The sequence below is a fragment of the Echiichthys vipera genome, assembly GCF_963691815.1.
Source record: "Echiichthys vipera genome assembly, chromosome: 16".
Classification (NCBI taxonomy): domain Eukaryota; kingdom Metazoa; phylum Chordata; class Actinopteri; order Perciformes; family Trachinidae; genus Echiichthys; species Echiichthys vipera.
The window spans coordinates 9,289,563-9,313,160 of NC_139841.1; the positions used below are offsets into that span (position 1 = coordinate 9,289,563).

General features: G+C 40.2%; 2 protein-coding genes across 2 annotated transcripts; both read right to left on the reverse strand.

Moving 5' to 3' along the window:
* Window positions 1-1,856: 1,856 nt before the first annotated feature.
* LOC310959073 (cholesterol 7-desaturase nvd) lies at window positions 1,857-13,747 on the reverse strand (the record flags this gene model as incomplete). Its single annotated transcript, XM_083930283.1, has 7 exons — window positions 1,857-2,018; window positions 3,496-3,672; window positions 4,508-4,627; window positions 4,846-4,971; window positions 6,617-6,795; window positions 7,470-7,658; window positions 13,351-13,747. The coding sequence occupies 7 exons, from the start codon at window positions 13,745-13,747 to the stop codon at window positions 1,857-1,859; spliced, it is 1,350 nt and encodes a 449-aa protein (XP_083786409.1).
* Window positions 13,748-15,630: 1,883 nt separating this feature from the next.
* LOC310958949 (bile salt-activated lipase-like) lies at window positions 15,631-22,113 on the reverse strand (the record flags this gene model as incomplete). Its single annotated transcript, XM_083930112.1, has 10 exons — window positions 15,631-15,799; window positions 15,888-16,097; window positions 17,711-17,914; window positions 18,021-18,207; window positions 18,388-18,502; window positions 19,875-19,982; window positions 20,694-20,824; window positions 21,005-21,418; window positions 21,556-21,703; window positions 22,051-22,113. 10 exons carry the CDS (start codon window positions 22,111-22,113, stop codon window positions 15,631-15,633), a joined length of 1,749 nt encoding a protein of 582 aa, XP_083786238.1.
* Between the last annotated feature and the right edge of the window lie 1,485 nt (window positions 22,114-23,598).

The following is a 23,598-nucleotide window of genomic DNA, read 5'->3' on the forward strand; positions in this document are numbered from 1 at the left end:
TGCCATCTTTTCCCAGTGCATGTGTGTGTGTGTTTGTGTGTGTGTGCGTGTGTATCAAAGAATTTTCAAAGCAAAGACACTTTAAATCAGCCTTGCACTTCGACAGGAGAGGTTACTGTAACTGAAGCTTCAAGTAATGAACCCACTTTCGAAACAATTGGCTCAAGTGGTTCAGTGCTTCACAAAAGCTTCATTTGCCCATCACTAACAAAATCTACTCACGCACGTGTCGGTAGCAGCACAGCTTTTCATCTATTCTATCTACAATCAATCCATCTCTTCCTCTCTCTGAGCAGCAAAATGCTAACCTGACTCCGACAGATGGATTGATTTGCATAATTCTTGACAGTAGCAGGAAATATCACCAATGTTTTTTCTTGATCCAAAGTCTAACTTTCAAAGTTTCAGTTTTTAGAGTAATTTTCATGTGAACAAGATTAGCCTACCAAAAAAGGTGAAGTAGTACTTTAGTTCAAAGGAGCAGGTCATCCAGCAGTGAGTCTGCAGACTGCAACCAACTGAATACCCCTTCCTTGCCTCTCCCTTTCCAAGTGTGTAGTAGAACCTACGGTGGCCTTCAGGCAACATAAAAAAAAGCCTTCTTTAGAGCCAGTGTTTGGTTTGTCCGTTCTGGGCTACTGTAGAAACATGGCAGGCTCTATGGATATGTAGGGCTCATTCTGAACTAACAAATTCACAACAATTCTTAGTTTCAGGAGAGTATACACTTATGAATATAATTCTATTTGCCAACAGAGCCCCCTAAATCCTACACACTGCTCCTTTAAGTTGTCATTGCATACTGCTGTGGCTAGAAAATCACTATCAGCCGACTGCTGCCTACCCTGAGATATCAATCAGAAAACAAACGCACCTTCCATTATACCTGCAGCTGAGGCATTGGCTACTGTGATTACACACTAAGGACCTAAACTTACAGCATGGACAGCCAGATTCATATTTTATAACCAGATAAAACCAAAGTATGAAAGAAACTGATACCATTAATAATATAATTCATATTATTGTGAGATTCACTGCACAAACGATTTTTGATAAAGTAATGTATCTCTACCTCTCTCTGTCTGCTCTTAATGTCATCTGCTAGATTCCACTGTGCCTGACTGACAACCAATCAGAGCAGAGGAGTCTCTGATGTAAGTGACAAAGTTGAAATTTAAATTTTCTCATTTCACAGCTAAAGGGTACACTTAAATATGTTTCTGAAAACACTTTGAGAGAAATAGGCAACACAGTAACACAATATTGATTCCTAATTGATCCGCTCAGAGCAGTCATTGACACTGCGTCAGAGACTCCGCTGCTCAGAGGCAATTGATTGACTTCAGCTTTCACCCACATTTAACTTGGTTAGACAAAACAAAATCAGCTGAAACTGTCACTCAAGACTGGTTTTATATGTATCACAGTATAGGTAATTAGTCACATTTTGCAGAGTAAAGTGGCTTTGTCAATCAAACGTCTTGTAAGTGATACAGCGAGGCAATTGTGGTGTTCTTAGTATTGCTTGCTTTGAATATTAGCACTGGTTCATCAAAATCTCACATTCAAGAGCTGAATCCACTCCGTTACTTATACCAGGCCAGACAACATGACATCTGTAGGCACTTGCGAATATAAAGCTCAAAAGTCATATTATCCACTTCAGTAAGACTTAGAAAAGGAGGTTATAGAGGTTAACATAAGGTTCGGCCTTTCACAATCAAGTCAGGTCTCCTTACTTTACTATATGTGACAGATAACAATCCCCCCTCGACTACCTCTTCTGAAACCTCTCTGATCAACCCTGACCTGACATCTTCTCTGCTGATCTCTCCACTTGTAGTGTAGGGAGGTCAGAAGTCCAAAGTGTTGCGCTGGTGTTGCAGCCGTGGGCTGTTGTCGCTGTAGAACTGACTGAACCAGCGCCTGTGCTTCTGGATGGCTGAGTCTTCCTTCACGAGGAGAGGCTTGGAGATGTACTTCTTATTGTTCCAGATCATCACGTCTCGCTCAAACTAGACACAAGGAGAAAACAGGGTAAGGTCTATAGACAGTTATAAATGTGGATTTAAAAAAAGCTATGAGAAAGACAAACTTAATATTAATATCATTTCATTATGACAAACATGATTTATTCTAGGTTTGTTTGACAACTTCAAGATCATTGGAAACACATGTGTACTTCCCATGAGCACTTAATAATCAAGACAGTGAAGATTTGACAAGGAGGAGATTTTCACTCAAAGGAGGAAGAATTTAAAAAAAAGTTTTGCTGTTATGTGGCATCACAGTATTCTAATTTATCAGCAGGGATGTCTGTGAAGTGGGGCTGATTAAATGTCACTCCACAGCTACTCCATCGGCTGCTGAGATTTGACATTTTGGTCCAATAAAGTGTGTGCAGTACTAGTAACACATTACAGTAGAAATATTACTTTCACCAATAACAATTAATGATATAGCGTTTGCCCCCACCAAAAAAAAAAATCCAAGTGGGATTCATCCAACCTGTAAATTTTATGGATTCACAGGATGCGAAAAAGTGTTTTAAGTTTTCTTACCAGTGATGACGCTGACATTCGGAGGTACATATGCGAAGGTGTAAAATGTAATATAATGATTGGTGTAACCAATAGCAGTTGGCAGGGAATAATAAGTAAAAATAATTAGCCTAATTATAATTACTTTTATATTACTTTAATTACTTTTCCCATATTGTTAAAAAAGTGAGATTGAGGTTATTAAAAACACTTAATCCACACAAAAATGCACCCAGTCCCTGTTCAGAAACTGTGACTTTAAACCAGTCGTCTGGACTTCTGTACGGTTGTGCTGTCACAAATATACTATATATAGGTAGAAAGGGATGCTACAGTGTCGTTACAGTCATTCACCGAACGACAAAAAAAATGGGATCAATAGAAGAATGTGTAGGCCAATAATATCAATGACTCCACAACCAGAGAAGATGTGCTTAACCAGATTGTATATCTTGTAAATCTAACTAACACAGTATTTGGCATGTTTTGTTGTGACCCACCCATTACCATTCAGAAAAAAATACTTTTATCTTTTGAGTCAACTCATTAGTTTGTTTTTATTTTTGTCAGTGACAGTGTTTTTTCACTTCACCACACAGCTCATTATCAAGTTTAATGAGGGCTATTTACACCTTTTCTGTGACTGTGTGGTGTTACTTTGGGTGGCAACGAGGAGGCAGAATGAAACCAAAGGCAGAGTGGGAGGTAAATGCACACAATGATCACTTCACATCAGAGCAAATCTGAATTATAAACGTACTACAAATAAATAACAACAGTATGTACATTATACATGCAGTTCATCTTATATCTAAGTTTTGATGTTTACTCAAAAACAACATTTTGCACGCTGCTGCTGGACAGACTATCGATGTATGTGCTACAAAACCAAACAATGTGACAATGAAGGACTATGTGGCCGTGATAGTAGAGGCTTAAGTGTGTACTGCACCTGAATGCACTCTGCCTTGAGGATGAATTTTGGCACCAGAGGTGGGATATTAGACTGATAGAAGATGGTGTGAGAGACACACTGCAACAGGGGCTCCACTGGAGTCACACAGTGCATGATAACACCCCGGCCCAAGAAACTGTGGTCGAACAGCAGAAATACCACTCCTGGACCCACCTGAAAGATAGACACATTTACAAACATTGCAACCTGTGTATTTATCATTTACATCAATTTAGACTGTTAGTTAAATATATTCTGATCTATTTAACATCCAGCCGTCTTACAGAATTTCTGATGCTTAAAAAGCAGCAGTGTGCAGCTCAGACCTGATTGCCCATGATTTATTGGAGTACAATGCATTAACACGCATGGTTATGCCCAATAATGACCGCCTCTCATACGGTATATCATTTCATCCCTCGATACTTCTGCTATACGCCCACTACCCCCCACATCAGAGATACCATACTTTTGCCCTCAACATTTGTGTCAGGTCTTACAGGATCCTACTCCCCCTATAGCCCTTGGTTAAACTAGTGAGATGAGTGGTTTCAGGCTACACTTATTTATCATATATAATTCATTAGGCAAGATAAAAAAGATTACTGTTTGCACAGTGGTTTCTTACCGAAGTGGATGCATGTGGTGCTGTTTTGCATCAGACTAGCACTTGTCTCAGTTGTAACTATATAAACACTGATGTTTTACATTGGAGATTGTTAGAGACTTTCAGTCCTGCTGGGTTTGTAATAAGCACTTTTGGTAGAGCACACACAGTTCACATTCTTTGGTACTGTTTTCAAAAACACTTACAGAGAAATCATTATAAACGGCCAGATGCTAAAATCAACAGCCATTTAAATAAATACAGTTCTGTGCTCTTGAGTTGTTTTACAGTAGATGTTTTTTTTTATCTGAAACCTTTTCAAAGTGAGGGATATCATTTACATATCAATCCCAGAAAATGATGTATAAACTTTCAAGCATTCCTACTTGAACTTTACTGTACCTGTCTGGCCACAACTCCAATATCCAGCAGGGGCCAGTGGCACCCAAACACAGTAAGCGAATGTTTCACCAACATCTGAGAACAATGCTTGTTGGGCTCTGACTCTGGTTCCCACTGAACCTTGAATAAATATACACATATGCAGACACACACAAAGCACACACAAAGGCATTCAGACACACAAATACACTGTGTAATACTTCATCCTCCCAAAATGAGTAGATTCTTTGCTATCTGAAATTCAAATACCATTAAATGTCATCTAGCATCCCTAATACTTTGAGAACTGTAGAAGCACTATTATGTTTAGCATCTTTTAGCTTAGGAAGAAAACTTACCTTCCAGTCATGACGCAAAAATTCCCAGGTTTTGCTGTTGGTGTAACGCAGATCTACTCCGCTGACAATGCCCGGTGTATGCAGGTGAGCGAGGTGAGCGACGTCTGCTGCATTTTCAGGAATCTCCTATAGAAGGTGGACCATGACACATTATCGTGATTGTGTTAAAAGCTTAGTAAAACCACCTTCTCTGCCTGGGAAGTTTGATACTGAGTTTATTACAACTGAAAGTAAACAGTTGAAGGAAGATTGGCCATTTCCCCTCCTTTCTCTCTGAGCAGCCACATTGAGGGACGATATTTCCTTTTCCTTAACAACTGATCATTTGTGCAAGGGATAATGCCAGACAAGGTACCCTTTATCAGGAACTAATGGATGACAGGGAGGACAGACTCCATTCATTCCAGAATATAAACAACATGAAGGGCATTAACTAATTGATACCATGGGGACTTGACAAAGAAAAAAAATGAAGACCATTATTTATCACACTGTATATATATATACACTATATACAATTTAGCAATGAATACAATAACGTTGTTTCCTTGGTAACACCTGAGGGTGGAACTATCATTAGTCCATACGGTTCTTGCAGTGCTATGCATTGGTTCTTCATATGCAATGTAAACAACTCCAGTAAATAGTACAAACCTTAGATACGACTTTTCAATAGGAGATATTTGTAATCAGCAGCCTGAAGACGCGACTTGGACACTGTGATACAAGGGTGAGCAGTCTAAAATAATAACAGATTAACAACGCAGAACTGAAGGCACCTTTCAAATAATTATATGAATAAGCTCAAAATAAAAAAATTTAGCTGGAAATGGGACCTTTAAAAAAAGAAAAAAACAATAATCTCTAACTATAAAATAAATAATTTGTAGCATACTACACTACTTTACCAAATCACCCTTTTTTTAAAAGATTTCTTTAGATTTTTCTTTACAAAGAGAAGCATCTCTTTCACCTGACAGGCGGCTCTTTTTCGCATCTACCTGTTTCAGCCTGTCATTGTTGTGGAATCTGCTAGTAGCAGGTCAAAGGGTACACCTGAATGCACCTTGAAGTCCTGTCAGTGCACTACCCTTCGTTGTTTGTTTATATAACTCACGGAGAAGGCAAACATGTTTCCAGGAAGATTTAAAAGTTCTGTTGTTTCTCCGTCATCTCGGACTATGTCAGTGGTGTCTGAAGAAGCGCAGGGCTACCAGTAAGCTAACGTTATGCTCAAGCTGCACGCTACCACTAGCCGTACACCATTAGCGGTACCTTAACAGCGCAATAGAGATATATATTTAATTAAATGACATGATATAGACCTGATCTATAGGTAAGTATCCTTAAATTACTTCTGTTGTAATCTGGCGCTATATAGAAAATCGAATTAAAAAAATGAACTTGACCTTCAAGCCCCCCCCCAATACGCCATAGGGGAAACTGAGTTCAGAGGGAACTGGTGCTCAGAGGATGAGGCATTGAGGACTACACTCAGTGTTGTAAATAAGACGAAGAATGTTAACATGTTGCTAATACATGTAAAAAGAGCATTCATTTAGAGAGATGAACTGACACACAGGAACTACTCAGCAAGTGTCCATTAACACTTTTTACTGGACATTCTGCACTAATCCGAATTGAGTATTCCACATACCATGGTACAGGAAAAATTAGAGACACCTGACAAATAGATTTTCATCTTCAAATGTACAGAAAAAACTCTTCATGCTGCGTACGTAAAAACACATCCACAAACATATGCACCTACCTCTATGTGAGCGTTGATAAAGTGTTCAGTCCTGCCTCGGTAGACCCACTTGCCCTTTGTAATTTCCTGCTGCTCTGGGACGGTCCACTGAGGATCTTCTCCATCACAGTGAAACCAAACCAAGATCTGCCCGTTGACCTCACAGCTGGGCCAGCAGCGCACCTTGGCAAACTCTGGCACTGAATGACAAATGAAACCCAAATGTGAATCATATTCAGTCTCTTGGTGAACATCTCTTCAGGGAAATAGGTATTTGACAATCCACCGTCCAGTCAAGTACAAAGTACAGTAGATATTCGGCCTTACTACCGTCTACTCACATATGATTACGCAACAATGCTTATCTATTGGCTTTGAGAAGACAATTTATAAGGGAATTACCACAATCTATAGTCAGTGTATCAACTGAACATATTCATGCTCCCCAGAGGATGAATCATTTCCATTAGAGGGACTCCGTCAGCTTTCTGCTGGTACCACCCTCCAGAATCTGAATATTTTTGCTGAATAATTAACATTTCTGCAAGCAACACGGTTGGTCCATGTTTTTTTCAGTTGTACACAAAAAAGGCTGTAATGTTAGGGTTAGACATTAGACATCTGTCACAAGATATCCTGTAGCACCCCCCTCAGGACAAACTTCACATGACTAATAAATCTTGGGGCAGCTACTAGCAAGGCTTTTAGCTTTTAGTCTTTTTAGAAACAGTAGCAAACATAAAGGTGAAGATTAAAAGGTGAAGCGTGTGAAAGGGTCCAATGCTGTGCAATTTTAGGACAATGTGTAAGAGCTGTGCCACATGTATGCTTTTGAAGAAAAGAAACCATTGGACACACTACTTTCAGTTCATACCTTTTTCTGCATAGGGGATCCTCACACACTTGCCATCGTTCCCCCGAAACTGCCATCCATGGAACGGGCACTCTATGCAGCTCCCCACCACCCGTCCTCCCACAGCCAGGTTGGCACCTAAGTGAGGGCAGTAGGCATCCACCACATAGGCTTTCCCATCCTGGTCCCGGAACACTGCCACCTGCTCACCTAAGGCGATTCATTACAGTAGGGAAAAACACTTAAAAAACATTTTCATAAATGAGCTGACACTTTGGAACAAAAGCTAATAAAATGCTGGATATGAAGTTATATATGAGATTTGAGAATTTAAGTATAATTTATCATACAAACAAAACAAGTGGCGGCCGGTGGCACAGTGGTTAGTGGTCGAAAATGAGCTTAGTTTCCCTTTAAACAAATATACTGTATGACCCTTTAAATGCTCCTGCCTCTGTCTACTGTCTTTGCAGAGAATGAGCAGCAAAGTCAATGTTTTAGATTCACTAAAGCTTCAAATTTCACTTAGTCTGGTCAGATCATGTTCCATTCACAGTGAACTCTAGTACAGTCGGTGTTGGGACCCACCACTCGGTGGTGCATGTTCAGACTGAATCTGTGCTCAGTCAGAGATCTTGACCTACTGTACCTTCTGTATTTGGCTTAACCTTTGGCTGATCTACACTCCTACAGTGGTCAGACTGCTCCCAGATTAGCTTGGGCTGGGTGACTGTGCTTATGAGTAACCACAGAGCCAGCTCTAGTATTTCAGAGTCAGGATGCTCTTCACTTAAATTTAGAGAAATCCAAAATAAGGCTCAGTTACATGAGGAGGGACACTGCACTGCCCTGCTGTCCCTAGAAGCACAGGGGAAAAGACACACTAGGCGGAATTTAATATAGCCTATGATGTAAATAGATGACTGCAGAGAAAAGTCAGGAGTGAAACACTGCAGTCATTCACAGCAGGATGCAGATCCCAAAGATTTGTTTCAACAGAATACGGGACAGTATAAATGTCAGAGGCCAGAGGGAGAACTGGTGATGAAAAGGACAAGAGGGGTAGAAAGGAGAAAAAATGGTATGCAAGAGAAGTACAATTCTGTCATATCTAATGTATATTAAAAAATGTTTTGATCATATTAACTGAAACTGACACTATGCTCCGTTAGACCAACATAAATCTTCCGGTATTAGAAAAAAAAACAGGCCTCTACCTGCACCAAGAGCCTGTTGTTTGTTTTGCAAAAACCCACGCATCCGTATCATCCTGTCCACTCAGCACAGGGCTGTGTGAGAGCTGACTGTCAGACACAGTTTGTGCACACGCCACAGATCCCCCCAACCCCCTTGCACATGTTACAATATCACACGCACACGCTGTTTATCGTTGAGAGCAAAGACGGGCACGTTCACATGAATCTGGTGCACACGCACTGACGAGCACTCAATAGGAGGGAGCGGGGGAGCATGGTGGTCATGGGGGAGGGGCGTGAGAGTTGTAAACATTCGAAATTTGACTGAGTCAACTCGATCGGCCAGACTTGTCGACTGCAGCTTTAAACTGTACATTTGCGATTTAAACTGTACAGTTGCGATGTCACAACTTAACTAGGTAACTAGGTCATTGCCCGGCTACAATGATGGTGCACAGATCAGCCAAGAGCTCAGATGTTGAAATGCTGACCAATCAGAGCAGACTAGGCTGTTTTGAGGGAGAGGGGCTTAAAGAGACATGGGCTAAAATGAGGGATAATGTGTTTATTGAACATTAAGGCATGCAAACATGGTCTAGTAGAAAACCGAAATCGTATGAACCTGAAAATGAACATAATATGATTTAATTTATTTGTGTTTTGGACATTTATTCACATACACCAAGTTGAAGATGTCCCTTAGTGTGTACATTTTTTACTTTTTAATTGTGAAAATATTTGATATATTCAGTGACAAATAATTGAATTGCATCGTTAGTTTTAACCGCACTTTCAGAGTAGGTGTCTCTTTTTCTCCGGCTGAATATCTTTTTCAGGTAAACCATCAACCGTCATATACTGTTTGTGTATTTATGGCAGCAAGTGATGTGACAGGAACATGAAAGCACCAAAGGCTCTTTGAAAGCTTTTTGAACTCAAACTCAAAGAAACTCGCTGATGAGATCAAACAGTCCAACCACATATCAACAAGAGAATAACACATCTAAAATGGGAACCAGTGCTCTTGAATCAATTAATCATGAGACTTCACAAGGTACTCAGGTCCATTTGGTTTCAAAGAGGTTATGACGTTACAGATTAAGCTCTAGAAGACTTTAGGACTGACTTTGAGCCACTGAATGTTTGAATGACGAGGATATCACCTACAGATATAAATGATAATATGAGAAGTCTTCATCTACATGAACAGGTGATGGACTGAAGATAGTTAAACGGTTTGCTTGCTGAACTACACTGAAACTAATACTTGTAAAAGGCAATATCAAGACATGTGAAGACATCGCCTTAGTAAATTCGCCTTGGGAAATTATAATAAATGGCACTATTTTATGACTGTGATTGTGACCCTTGGTCATTTTTAAAGCGGCTGCGACCAAAAGTGGCTGTAATAATTATGACAGGAGCAAAGGAGGACGTAAGATGGTGTCAAAGTCTGTGTAAGAGGTCAACTTTGACTTATTTTAAGTAACCCACATATGTAGTTACATCACATTTTACCTCATGTACGTAACTACGTCATGTATTTAAATATGTCACATACCTACGTAAAGGGCTGTCCTTGATTAGATCAATTCTACGTGTATTAACACATACATTTTTTTAATTTAATGGACAGATCTGTAAAACTGAGTTTTAAGTTGAACATGTTTATTTGGAAAAAGTATGTCAGCATGAAAAAAAGCATTAAAAATAACTAATCAACTGGTCCGGTGAATGAGTGGTTAGAGCAGTCGCCCCATGTAATCAACTGAAGAAATCTTAATCAAGACCAAAACAACCGATTAATCGACTAACTGACTATGAGGGAGCAACCCCACCAGTGTTTCCTATACAAAGACCAATGTGTGGCGCTGTGCCACAGAATCAACACTGAGTGGCACAAATTGATTCAGGTTTTTTTTCCCCATAGCATATGGATCCGTCATTCTCGTTCACATACACATACACACAAACAAACACACACACACACACACATAGCCACACACACACACCTCACTGGCGCCTGTGCATGTGCGCACAGTTTTGCTCTAACTTCTTGTTGATGCTGAAATCTGAGCTAGGAATGTAACGTTGCATCTTAAGACAGTTAAAATCGATTCAAATGTGTGATGATTCAATTGGCTGAGATGAAAAATTAATAGCATCACGCTATCTACTTTGGACTTTGTTTGTTGACAGCGGTGCAAAGATGGCGGCGAGCGCAGCAGGTCGTCTGTTTTATCAGAGGTTCTAACTCAGTTTTGTCTTTTGGAAGTGAAAGAAGTTGTGTATCTTCATCCACTGCTTTCCTGTCCTGCCTGTCCTGTGTCAGTGAAACAGGCTAGCAGCGGTGCAGAGGAAGTTATTACGTAAATGATTTTAGGAATAGTGCTGTAAGCTACATAGGCTAGTCTGTGTGTGTGCAGGTGAAGAGAGACTGAGGATGAACTCAAAGCAGACAGCTGGAGCTGCTGATGGTCGGGGCAGAAAAGAAAATTTCCTAAGTTTTAGTAAATGTTTCATATTTTCTGACGCTGGTTTGTTTCTGTAAACAGCACCTCTGCTAACAGAATGGTATTCATTATTCAGTATTTTTACGGGAATATAAATTAACCTGAGTTCTCTGTGCTCCTGTAATCACCATATCCTGAATATGATCATAAGCCTCATAAACTGGATGTTCATTTCCATGTAAACACACTCATTTGTGAATATGCAGAGATCTCAGCCTTTGAAAATGTCAATATAAAATACACTGTAAGCGTTAATTTGTTGATGACTGGAATGTGGAACTTCCATGGGTGCAGCATAAAGCAGATGATGGTGTTTTATGTGGTCAGGGTATGACTAGTAGGGAGTGTTTGCATGTAAGAGACAACGCTTGCTAAAAGTTACAATTCAATTATACTCATTATTGTTTAACAGGTTTTGTTGTTATCCCGGCAAGTGAACATGACATTCAGGCAAACAGAATATGACCTGTACTTGCCCTATGGGCACGTGCTTTTGAAACCTTAGTGTCAACCCCTACTTTAAAGAATTAGGATTGAGCTGAAACAAAACAACGCCAGTCTCACTGTGAATTTGAGAACTCTTTGGCTGAATGTCATCGTGCTATCTATCATCATCTGTTATCAGAGTCTGTACAGGGGAGAGGTCAGAGCCCCTGCCCCTCAAAAGGTCTGTGGGAAACACTGCCCACTTAGGTACTTTTAACCCAACCATCATCTTTTCCTAAACGTAACCCAGTAGTTTTGTTAAATAAACCAAACTGCGACCATTTTACCATTAGCATTTTAACCACATGTTCATAACTGTGACTATTATATTTAAGGAGGTGTTGATCTGCTGCCACTGAAAGGGGCGCTAATATAGGAAACGTTCTTGTGGGTCTTATTAGAGGGTGGCAATTGTAGTTGTACCGTATGGGTTGGAGGACTGCTTACATTTTATAGCCTAGACAAAAATATTCACGAGTGATACGATTAATCAGGAATCTGCAGATTGATTGGTAATCAAAGTAATCGTTAGTTGCAGCTTTCCTGCCATTATGTAATAATTTAAAAAATACTTTCATCTCCATGACACCTTGGAATTCAAACAAGCAGTTTAAAGCTTGGTTGACCTGAAACAATGAGGCTTTGTTCAAAAAGGTGAGCGCTAGAGCGTTACTAAGAACCCTGAATGCTAAACTAGTCTAACAAAGTCAACAGGCTATTGTGTTTCAAATTTAAATACCCAAAAAAACTTTGTAACATGAGCTTGTTGCATCCATCCTGGCAACTCAGCCTCACTACACTACCACCTCAGAGAGACACCAAGTGAAATGACAGATTTAAGAGTTACCTACAAGAGTATATATTTCTGACATTACTGAAATATATTCCATTCATACTTAGGATCATTTGAGAAATAACACATTAACTAAGTTACATTCCAGCAGCATAAAATCATTCAGAGTTGTTCTAAAGTAAAACTTTAATAGACTATGATGACTTACTATGATATGGTCACATTGACATGACTAATTTTTTTGAAATTTGGAAAACACTCTAATATCCAGAGCAGTGAATTTGAAGGGGCTCCTCATCTTGTTCAGGGACACACATCTATTGACACACAAAACCTGTGTGTAATCATGAGCTCAGAGTAAAACATAGCAGAAATCAGAGTATTCATGTCCAGCGAGGATTTAAAGATCTTTGACTGTCTTGAGACTTGAACCCTCTCTGCATCTGAGGTGCCAAGCAGTGTAAAGTGATGAACCGGAACAAGCAACAATAGTTATGTCCTACAAACGTTCTGCCAGCTAAACTACAGTAAAAAAGACTCCCATGGTCAGCTCCTTGTGGTTCTCTAAGCTCACCTGTCCATCACACTGCCACTGATGCCTGCAGCTCATGTAAACAAGGGTGCTGTGTCAGCATCTTCACGACCTGTCCCACAGCTGAGCTGGGCCGTTAATGTCTGAAATTACCTGATCTCCATTTACACACGTTTATTTTGGGGGAAATATTGCTTTTGGGGGAGCCACACAAATATAATTTGTTATCATACAGTAAGACTTGTCACAAAAAATGATAACTTATTATTGATAGCCTACTTTGATCTTATTTATCATGCGTCACGCGCTGTGATAACATGCAGCTGGTTACTTAAGTTATTTCATGTAATCCTGGTAATGCAACCAACACTCATGATCTCACCCAGAACAGAGACACTTTTGACCTCGCCCCTCTGCAGCGTGTGTGAGTCCAGCACTCGGTACCAGCCGTTTGGATAGACCGGAGGCAGCTCTCCGGTTTTCCTCCTGCGGCGGACCTCGTTTGCCGCCTGGGCTCTGGAGCGACCGTCCTCGGCGATGTATCCCACATCATCGGGCCCCCTAAGCAGCTCCAGGGGACTGAATAGCAGCCTGTGCAGCCAGGCCAAGGCGAGGAGAGAAACTCCGGCGATGACGCAGCCCACAGCCCGAGCGAGCAGCCCCGTTTCCCTCCATAGGGGGTACCCGTCGCCTCCTGAGTCCTGCGGGTCTCCCCTCTGTATGATGAGCATCGCACCTACTCCCAGCCCAATAATAACTGCCACCTTCCCAGTTGACATGCTCTTACTGTATATTCTGTGCGCCTCTGCGGTGTCCCTGTCTCTCTCGGTTAGTTATGAGCATCTGACATCTGTCATCGATACGGGCGCTTTGGAGACGAAGTATGACCCTTTGTTTAAGCCACACCTCGGGATGGCACCAGCAGAACTTTTACTCGAGGCCCCCTCGTCTCTCGGACTACTGTAGGCCTACCTGGATTTACCTAATTAGATTAGCTGGGACTACCTGAGATCAGATCACAACAGCTCAGCTGCAAACGTTTTCAAAATAAGAGCACTGAGACTTGAAGGTCCTCAGGTGCTCAAAAGAACAAACACAAACATAGATTCAACACAATGGCCGGACTCGTCCGCCTGTCAAACCCCCAAAACATGATTCAATTAATTCAGTATCTGAATCTATCAAACACATGTTTATGAGAGTTTTGTAATGTAAAAAGTTCAGGTGACCTCAGCATTCCAGTCATTGTAAGATAGAGGAGCAGTTATACATGTATACATAAATAGCATTGTATCCTGCAGAATTAAGATTTCAAACCATGAATAACAGCCAAGGGTGTCCACACAAAGTATATAAAACAGTAGGAGCCCACAGTATGTAGAAGGCCTCATATGGTATGAATTATATAGTGTATACAGTAGGCCTGTGTAATAATAGTGTATAGACATTCTCGTTGTTAATGAGTACAACACAGGAATACTTGTGCATCATTGTAGAGCTGCAACCATACAGCATCTCTAATTACAGACGGTAACTAAGCAACAGTTGTAATTATTGTGTGTACAGTGAAGTCCCTCGGTTCATTGTATGCATTATACTTAGGAATTCTTGTTTTTCAGAGTATGTGTAAAATATATTGATAATATTTTTTTAGTTTAATGTGAACCAAGGGAAGAATTAGACCAGATTGCCAAGCCTGTAGCTATAATAGACCTATAACTTCACCAGGCTTGTGTGCTGCTTGCTGGTATCGATAACGAGAAATTGGAGTTCTTGGTGTTATTGGAGCTCGACAAGTACATTTATTACAAGTTTTGTCCCCTGGGTTGCGGTGTATGTGGAGTAAGCTTTGTCCAAACAAGCCTTACCCTTCTGCTTAGTGTACAAAGACATTTTTTAGATACATAAAGACAGGCATCTCCAAACCTGCTCCTGGAGGGTTGCTGCCCTGCATGTTTTAGGTGTTCCCCTGTGCCAACACACCTGGGTCTAATGCTCTGCTCATTGTCAAGCTTCAAATGCTCGGTATCACGCAGCCATTGTCACAGGTTTGATAAATATTAGACTCAGCTTATCCCTCTTGTTTTAATACAAGGTTACAACAGAGAGTATCGGGGTTCCCACTTAAGGGCACATTTTCCACAAATCTATATCAGCTTGCTCAGGTCACATCAATCTTTGAACTCGACTTTCATTTTGATATGGACCTGTACAGTTTGATGACTCTATATTGTACGGTTTTTGTGCCAGGGCCGTACAGTAGGGGAGCCCAGGCCCCTTGCTCGACCATCATTTTGATCTAAACTACACACCTGTGCAGTTTTGGATGGTTTGGATGGTTGGGTTACAGTATGTTTAAACTAGGCTGTCATGTGACTTTTCAATCACATACAATCAGCAGTGATGGCAGTATATTTAAAAAGTCTAGAGATGCTGTGGCTGGGAGGTTGCGTCAAGTCTTATTGATAATTCATTATGACACCTTTGCTTTGCTGACTCTGTTAAACATCCACTACTGATGATAAATTACTTCCCCTTTAGGTAGGTAGTCAAGTCGAACCATCCTTACTCATAGGGTTCATTTTATGCACTCTTTTATTTGCATGGTTGGTGTCTTTTTAAATAAAAAAAAAACTAAACATTGAGCATCTGCGACACTGCGTTATGGGAGGCTGGGGAGGATGCTGGTCCAGAGCTGAACAAAACGTAGCCTCATTTTCTCTCCAATGGAGCTCTCATTCATTTTAGCATTAATGTCCAGGAACTGTTGTCCAGTGCGGGTGAATTCAGGCCATGTCACAGGCACCTTCAGGTTCCCTTTGTTTGGGTTTCTGTGAAAATAAGTAGAGGATGAAACACATGATAAAGTTTCCATTACCTTTGTAGTAAAATACTCCGCAGCGTTGCACATGCACTTACCCAGTTCTGGCGAAGTTAGTCCAGTATGCAATAATATAGCCAGACAGGTCTCTGTGTCTATCACCATAAGCTTTTGGTGTGGTAAAGGGTTTTCCAAACACATACTGCAGGTCATCAGCGTGATCTGCCCCCACCCAGTCATTGTAGGGTCTGCCTGGTCCAGCCAATAAACTGGGCTCAGACAGCAGGTAGGAATAGGTACGCCCAGACCTGTCAAAGACCAGACGTAGTGTATTTAATGTGTATCCAGTCAGCATTCATATTGTCAACAATCTGAGGATGCTAGTCACAAACTAAAATCAATGTATTTAAACAAACATCCCTTATTTTTTGTGGTTGTCCCATGTACATTTAGAGCTGGCAACGGCACTTCTGTGTAAGTGTAAACCGAAGCATTCTACATGTCCACATGTCGTTTTGTGTTAAAGATAGTGGAAATAATTCTTTTCACAGAATAGGTTTCTTAGAGTCAACACATTGAGCCTTTGGAGTTTTGATACTTTTTACAGAATATGGCGTCAGTCAGGTGTGTTTCTAGGGGCAGCCTGGGCCATCCCTGAAATCGGATTGACCAAACAGATGCGACCCCAGTCAGAGGCCCACGGGGTTGTTTTTAAGAGGCTGTAAGACGGTCTAGCTTAAAGTCAGCGTGCATATATTAGTATCATATGGGGTCCATTGATCTAGAACCTCAAAATATCTGAATGAAATGGGTTCTTTGGGTACCCAAGAGTCTCCCCTTTACATACATGAGACAGTCGGGGGATAAAACATGCAGTTTTTCTCAGTAAAACTTGTTATTTCTGCATATTTAAAAATTTTGTATTTGAATATATCTGTATACTGGGGTCCATAAACATTCTCGGAGGTGCATAAATTGGACTGGGAAGCTGAGACTCTTGTGGATTCAATGAGTCCAATAGTATTCATTTGTGATGATGGTAGTCTCCATAGTAGCCACTTCATTGTAGTGAGAGCATTTTTTTGAAACTTGACCTCACTATATAAGATGAGCTGTTATTACCTCTAGGATAATCACAGCCTTATGAAACTTTACAACCACAAACTAGAGACATAGGGCATTCAACAAACATCTTCACTCTGGCTGTAAAACTGAGCCCACTACAGCCTCTGAAAGACAAATAGTCAGTAGGCTCTCTAGCGGCCAATTGGAACATTAAGAATTTAATAGTAGTTATTCTGACATGTGTGTGAACGCACATGTACAAACGCACAAACTACATGCCACCCCTTTATAAGTCAGTGCCCCACTTTGGCCTTCCCAGTCAGTTTCTCCATGACTTTATGATAAATTGATTCCACTTCCCATCTAAACACAATGTTACATAAATGTCACTGACTAATCTGATCTGTTGTTCTTTATGAGAGACAAGCAGCAAATGTCCCGGTTCAAGAGAACGGTGTATTCGATCTTGTTTAGTGAAAAGCACCCAGACTGTCTCAACTTGAGTCACTGATTGACATCCTCATTCGAGACTTCATTGTTTGTGCCAGTTTCTATGTTTTGAGCGACTGCACCACCATCATAGCAGACAATGTGTGTAGTACCCTAAGATGAGAGTGAGTGCGTGGGCAGTATGAGGAAGTAATATTGGGGATTCATGAGCACTTGGTATGTTCAACAGGCTGACCCTGTGCAATCTGGAAGCTAAAAAGAGTACCTTGTTTCAGTTGTATCTGAGCAATCTTGGTTCATTGCTCTTCAAAAAGCTTCTTTGTGTTTTGTGAAAGTCTAAAGTTCTGTCTTTAAAAGAGCAACTAAACTATATTTCAAGGCAAAGGAATAAAGCAGTTGACGTCACCTGGCATTAGCTGCATGCAGTAAGATGGAAGTCTGTATAGGAACCAGGAAGATGTAGTCAGTCCCAATGTCCACAGCAGCTCTCTTAATGGCGTCCTGGGTGGGTGTTGATCCCAAGTTGGACGAGTATTCAGCAAAGGCAATCTCCAGACCAGCTTGCCCCCTCTCTTTGGTGTAAGCAGCGAGGAGCCTCTTAACATCTTCTCTGCAATAAAAAATAAGAGAGCTCTAGTAGAAGAGTTTATTCTCTTGTTTCATGATTTAAGTTTCAAAGTTACAACAAAACACCTCTGAAGACCAATCAGTATTACATGGGAGTCTCTTGATCCTTGTCACCCACAGAAGGAATGTCCTTTGAGGTGAAAAGGTGTCCATCCATGTTATTAACCCCTGCAAGGTAGTCGATTTCCGCAGCATTGTGGAACAAGTTGCCAGGCTGATCAGGAAGGAAGTCCCCATCAACAACGGGAGACAGTACCAGGTTTTTCAAAGCAGGATCTAAGAGAAATTGGCACAGAATTATTGAGGTGGAACCTTACCTTACCTTCATATTTATACGATATTGCTAACAGAACAATTTTACTCAACGATGAGTTGATCAATTTACAAAATAATCTGAAGGTTGATCACCTGGTATGTCTGAACAAAGTAGTTAGATAGACAGAAAATAATACTCACGGTCTGGAGAGCCGTGTACAATGCGGGGAGCAGCCATGGTGAGAGTCCCAGCATCAGTTGATTTCAGACAGGCCACCATCCTGTCATCAATTGGGCAGCCGACATTCTCAGCAACCTGACCACATGGTAATAAAGCTGGTTTTAAGTAATCAGCAGTAGTTTAAGCTCAGTGAAATTCTGAAATTAAATGCTGACTTGTGAGTGACTGTAGAAAGAATGATATATGGAAGTTAAAGGTCCCATATTGTATAAAAGAGAGATCTCTGCATCTTTTTTGATTATAAAGCAGGTATAAATATATAAAAACTATGAATGTATCAAAATTATCAATCCACAGAGAAATGCGCACTGCCTGTATGCAGAAACTGTCTTTAAACGAACCGTCGGGGCGTCTGTATGGTTGTGATGTTACATGACTGATTATCAGTCCTGTATGAATGGAAGTTACGGTTCAGTGTTACTATACGTAGAAAGTGCAGCTACTGTAGCGTTGATGTGGCAATGATGGCGCAGAGATGACTACATAGATGCCAAAACACTGACCAACCTGTGCAGATTGGGCTTTTTCGAAAAAGGGTCTTAAAAAAACAGGCGCTAAAACAGAGCATTTCAGACAGAGTGTGAATACAGGTTAAATTCAGACAGACAGCGTGGGGAAGATGATGTGGTTTTGAACATTAAAGCATGTAAACTTGTTCTAGTAAAAACTCAAAATGAAAGTATGGAGAAATTTCCACTTGAAATATTCTACGATAGGCAGATTGTTGATTACCTGATAAAGACCGATCAATAGAAAAAGACTCTGGACTTGAAAACTTACATGCGGGGTGATACTTTTTATTGGCACTGATATTTGATACAAAAGCCAATGAAATAAGCGCTCTGTCTAGAATCTTTAATTGGTTGGTCTTTTAGATAGATAGATAGATAGATAGATAGATAGATAGATAGATAGATAGATAGATAGATAGATAGATAGATAGATAGATAGATAGATAGATAGGTAGGTAGGTAGGTAGGTAGATAGGTAGGTAGATAGATAGATAGATAGATAGATAGATAGATAGATAGATAGATAGATAGATAGATAGATAGATAGATAGATAGATAGATAGATAGATAGATAGATAGATAGATAGATAGATAGATAGATAGAAAGATAGATAGATAGGTAGGTAGGTAGGTAGGTAGGTAGGTAGGTAGGTAGGTAGGTAGGTAGGTAGATAGATAGATAGATAGATAGATAGATAGATAGATAGATAGATAGATAGATAGATAGATAGATAGATAGAACTTTATTGAGCCCAAGGAAATTCAATAATACACAGGTCACAATGGCATCACTAGTCATCTACTCAGCTATAGAGTTAAGGACAAAGACATTGACTGCATGTCAATTTTCATGTGTATGTGACATAATTATAGCATGTATTGTATTGTGTATAGTGATGATTCATTGAGCTCAATGATAATTGACAATGCCCTACCTCCTCTGCAACCTTGCGTGGGTTCCTGTTCAAAGCCCAGGGGCAAAAAGCAACACCGCTCTGGGAGATAGCTCTCCTGAACAGCCCTTTGTTGTGAGGGGAGAGAGTCTGTGTAGGAATACATGGAATATACAATTATTACTTGTACTCTTGTTTATTTTCCAATTTGCTGTCTTAAGTAATGAAAAAAACTAATGGCTGTATCAATGGTAGGGAAATAGTTCTCAATGTTTTAAAAACTTTGTGCAGAAAGATCATTTTTGCCAAACAAATGGATTTTCTGAAAACAACCTTTAAATGGTTCTTGCATTATTGCTTACCTATAAAAAAAATAGGACTAGGTGTCGGTATTCAACTGAAATAAACCAGTGCCAAGGAGTACCGAACCCTTCCCTGCATTTGATCCTTTTTGTACCCCAAAAAATGACTATTTGTATGGTTTTGCTCACAGTCAATTACTAAAAGCATTCTTCGATTCAATGTGGTGTGTGATTGGCCCACTACCGCAGCAGTTACTCCCCATACAGTCTGTGGTGGATGGGTTGAAATCGAGTGTGGTGTATTTGAGTTGAGTTAACAGTGCAGCGTGCAGAGATGCTGCCATTTACATGATGAGTGACCTGGCCTGATTCCCTCATTGGATGAAACAGAAAAAAAGGAAGTACGCTATTGGTATTGGTATCACTTACTGGTACTGGTATTGGTACTGGTAGCATACTTTTTTAACAACCTAGTCCTACTAATGAAGCAATAATTAATTATTTAAAACATTCAACTTATAAACCCCCATGCCTCATGACTGTGTTTAGAGCCTCTCACCTGGAAGCTGACACTCACTCCACCTGCAGACTCTCCAAAGATGGTGATGTTATCAGGGTCTCCTCCAAATGAGCGGATGTTCCTGTGCACCCAGGCGATGGAAGCATGCTGGTCCCACAGACCGTAGTTTCCTTTTGTGATGACAAATTTTCAGAGACAAAAGCATTTAAAAACAGTCAACAAGTCTGATGACACACAGGCATCCAGGACGCTTATAGAGACTATACTATTTGATTCCAGTAACTCAATCTAAAGAATACAATGAGGGCTGATAAGATGTATGAGAACCAACTCCCATTAACTGCCCTTACCAGGTAAGTGAGGGTCCCCTGTACTGAGGAACCCCAGTGTTCCCACACGGTATCCCACGGACACCACAATAACATTGCCCCTGTCTGCAATTTCCTGACCGCTGTACAGGTAGTTGTTGAGAAAATTTGGCCCCATAGAACCACCGACCATGAAGCCTCCTCCGTAGAACCAAATCATGACGGGAAGGTTTGATGACACTTTGGAAGAAAACGAGTAGCATTTTGATTTTACAAACACAACTTCTGTATCAATTATTCTACCATCCATGTATTGAACAAAACAAAGGAACAAACCCTGTCGTCCTTGAGGAACCCAGATGTTGAGGTAGAGGCAGTCTTCACTACCAAAACTTGAAGTCTGGAGCATACTCATCTGGAGACATCTCTTAGCAAACTTTGTTGCCTTCAGTATACCTAGGGATGAAAACAATATCGATAATTTCTTTACAGTGATAAAGGGATGAATGTGCAGTTTAAATGACATTTCAAAGCTGTGTAAATAATGTATTCAAATGTTCAGCTGTGTCTGGTTAGATTGGGTTTGAACGCACCATCCCAGCCAGGGTGAGGTTTGGGTTTCTCAAATGTACCAGGCTTGGCGGCAAAGGGAATTCCTTTGAAGACATCCACGGAACGGAAAAAACCGAGGGGGATATTTCTTCCCTGAACACCACCACCTTCTGTTTGTACCACGCCCAGCTAGAGACACAGTCAGACAAGAGCTTTCACCTTCAATGACAACATGAAACAAAGATGCCTACTAAAAAAGGAAATACAAGTAAATAATATGGTAATTTGTAACACAAAACAACATAACAGTGCAGATTGAGAACATTGAGGGTCAGGGTTAGATGTTCACTCTACACAATGTGTTTTTAAATTGCATTTACATTGTACGTGTGTGAGCAGCTGTTGAATTTACAGCTAATAATTTGTAACCACAGAATTTTGACAGGAATGAAGTGAACTAACTATAAGCTTCAAGAGCAGATGAATTACTCCATGCAAATCTTGTATGCTGTTGATTAAAATTCCAACAGACTTACAGAGGCTGCTGAGGCCGTTCCCAGAGACAAAGCAACAGCAAACAGAATCTTCAGTTGCTCCATGGCTGTCCTGAAACCAATGAATGCCTCACTAGGTGTTTATATACTCGAGACCCCCCTGCAAGCCAATGGAGGGTAAATACAGCTGTTTACGTGTGTTATATAACCTTTTCACCTGTAATGTCACACTGTGGTCAACCAATCTGATTTAACGTCTTAACCGCTGACCTCTGCTGGGAAACAGCAAGTGAAGCAATGTCAATCAGCATCTCATGTGTTATGTTCAGGGTTACTACACCTTTTCCCAAGTCAAATTCAAGCCCTTTTCAAGTATTTCAAGCACCTTACAACTATGATGAAAACTACATATTTGTATACAGTACATACAGTATATCCAGTATAATAATTATTGCCCTTTTGTCATGCAAAAATGTCAGAAAAGGCTGTTTTCAGTCTCTCAAATATGGAGATCTTATTTTCATAAATACCATGTTGCCATATACCATACATTTCAAGCAGTTTCAAGCACTTTACTCAAAATCAAAGTCCTTTTTCCAATCATTGAAAACACCTCACTGGGATTCAAGGTTTTTCAAGGATTTCAAGCACCTGTACGAAACCCTGTATGTTTTTTTTTTTTTTTTTTTATTCCCAATTTCTGACATAGGACAGATTGTTAAGTCCGAATAATTCAGTGTTTTGAAGCCACTCGTCAGTAGAAACTGACCACTTTTCATTCACCATCTTTCCATTATGAGAATTGAAATTGCGATGATGAAAGTAATCAGTAAGTTAAAGATACACGTCAAATGTTGCACAGAAGTTGACTAACATTTTACAGGGCTAACAGAATGTTGTTTTCTTCTTTGATATTAGAGTAAACTGTTTACTTGGCAAACACAGATCATACAGCACAATGTAGATACACATGGGAAAGAGAAAGCTCAGCAGTTCTTCTAAAGTTGGCAATGAAGCACATGCTTCTGTTGACTCAAATAAACAGGTGGACTGATTCTCATCAGCGCATGGTTTGAGATTAGATAAAACCTAAAAAATAACCACACCCGTTCAAGGTGCTGCCGTTGGTTGAAAAATGTCTTTGAACTAGTATTTTACTCATGCTAGAGATAAAGAGAGGCAACATTTTTACAAGCCAGCCTGTCAGAACACAGTTACTTTTCTATCGACAGATATTATAAACACTGTAGGACAAAATACAAAAACATACATAACAAAATACATACAAAACAAACAATGAATATTAGGCATGACGCTATACAGTCAGATACTCAGAATGACAGCCAAGAATGTGATCGGGACATCCCTAGTTATGGACACACTTTTTTTATACTTGTATACTTAATGATATGCACAACCAATTTCTGTGATACTGCTGCACAACTAAAGAGTCAAAAGGAAAATACATGGCATAGTTGTTGAAATAGAATAGTTATTAGTGATTGTAATGAATATAAATGAATGTGGGTAAATCACTCCTATTGATGGTTAGGGTGGAATAAAATATTGATACAAGAAGATATAATATTG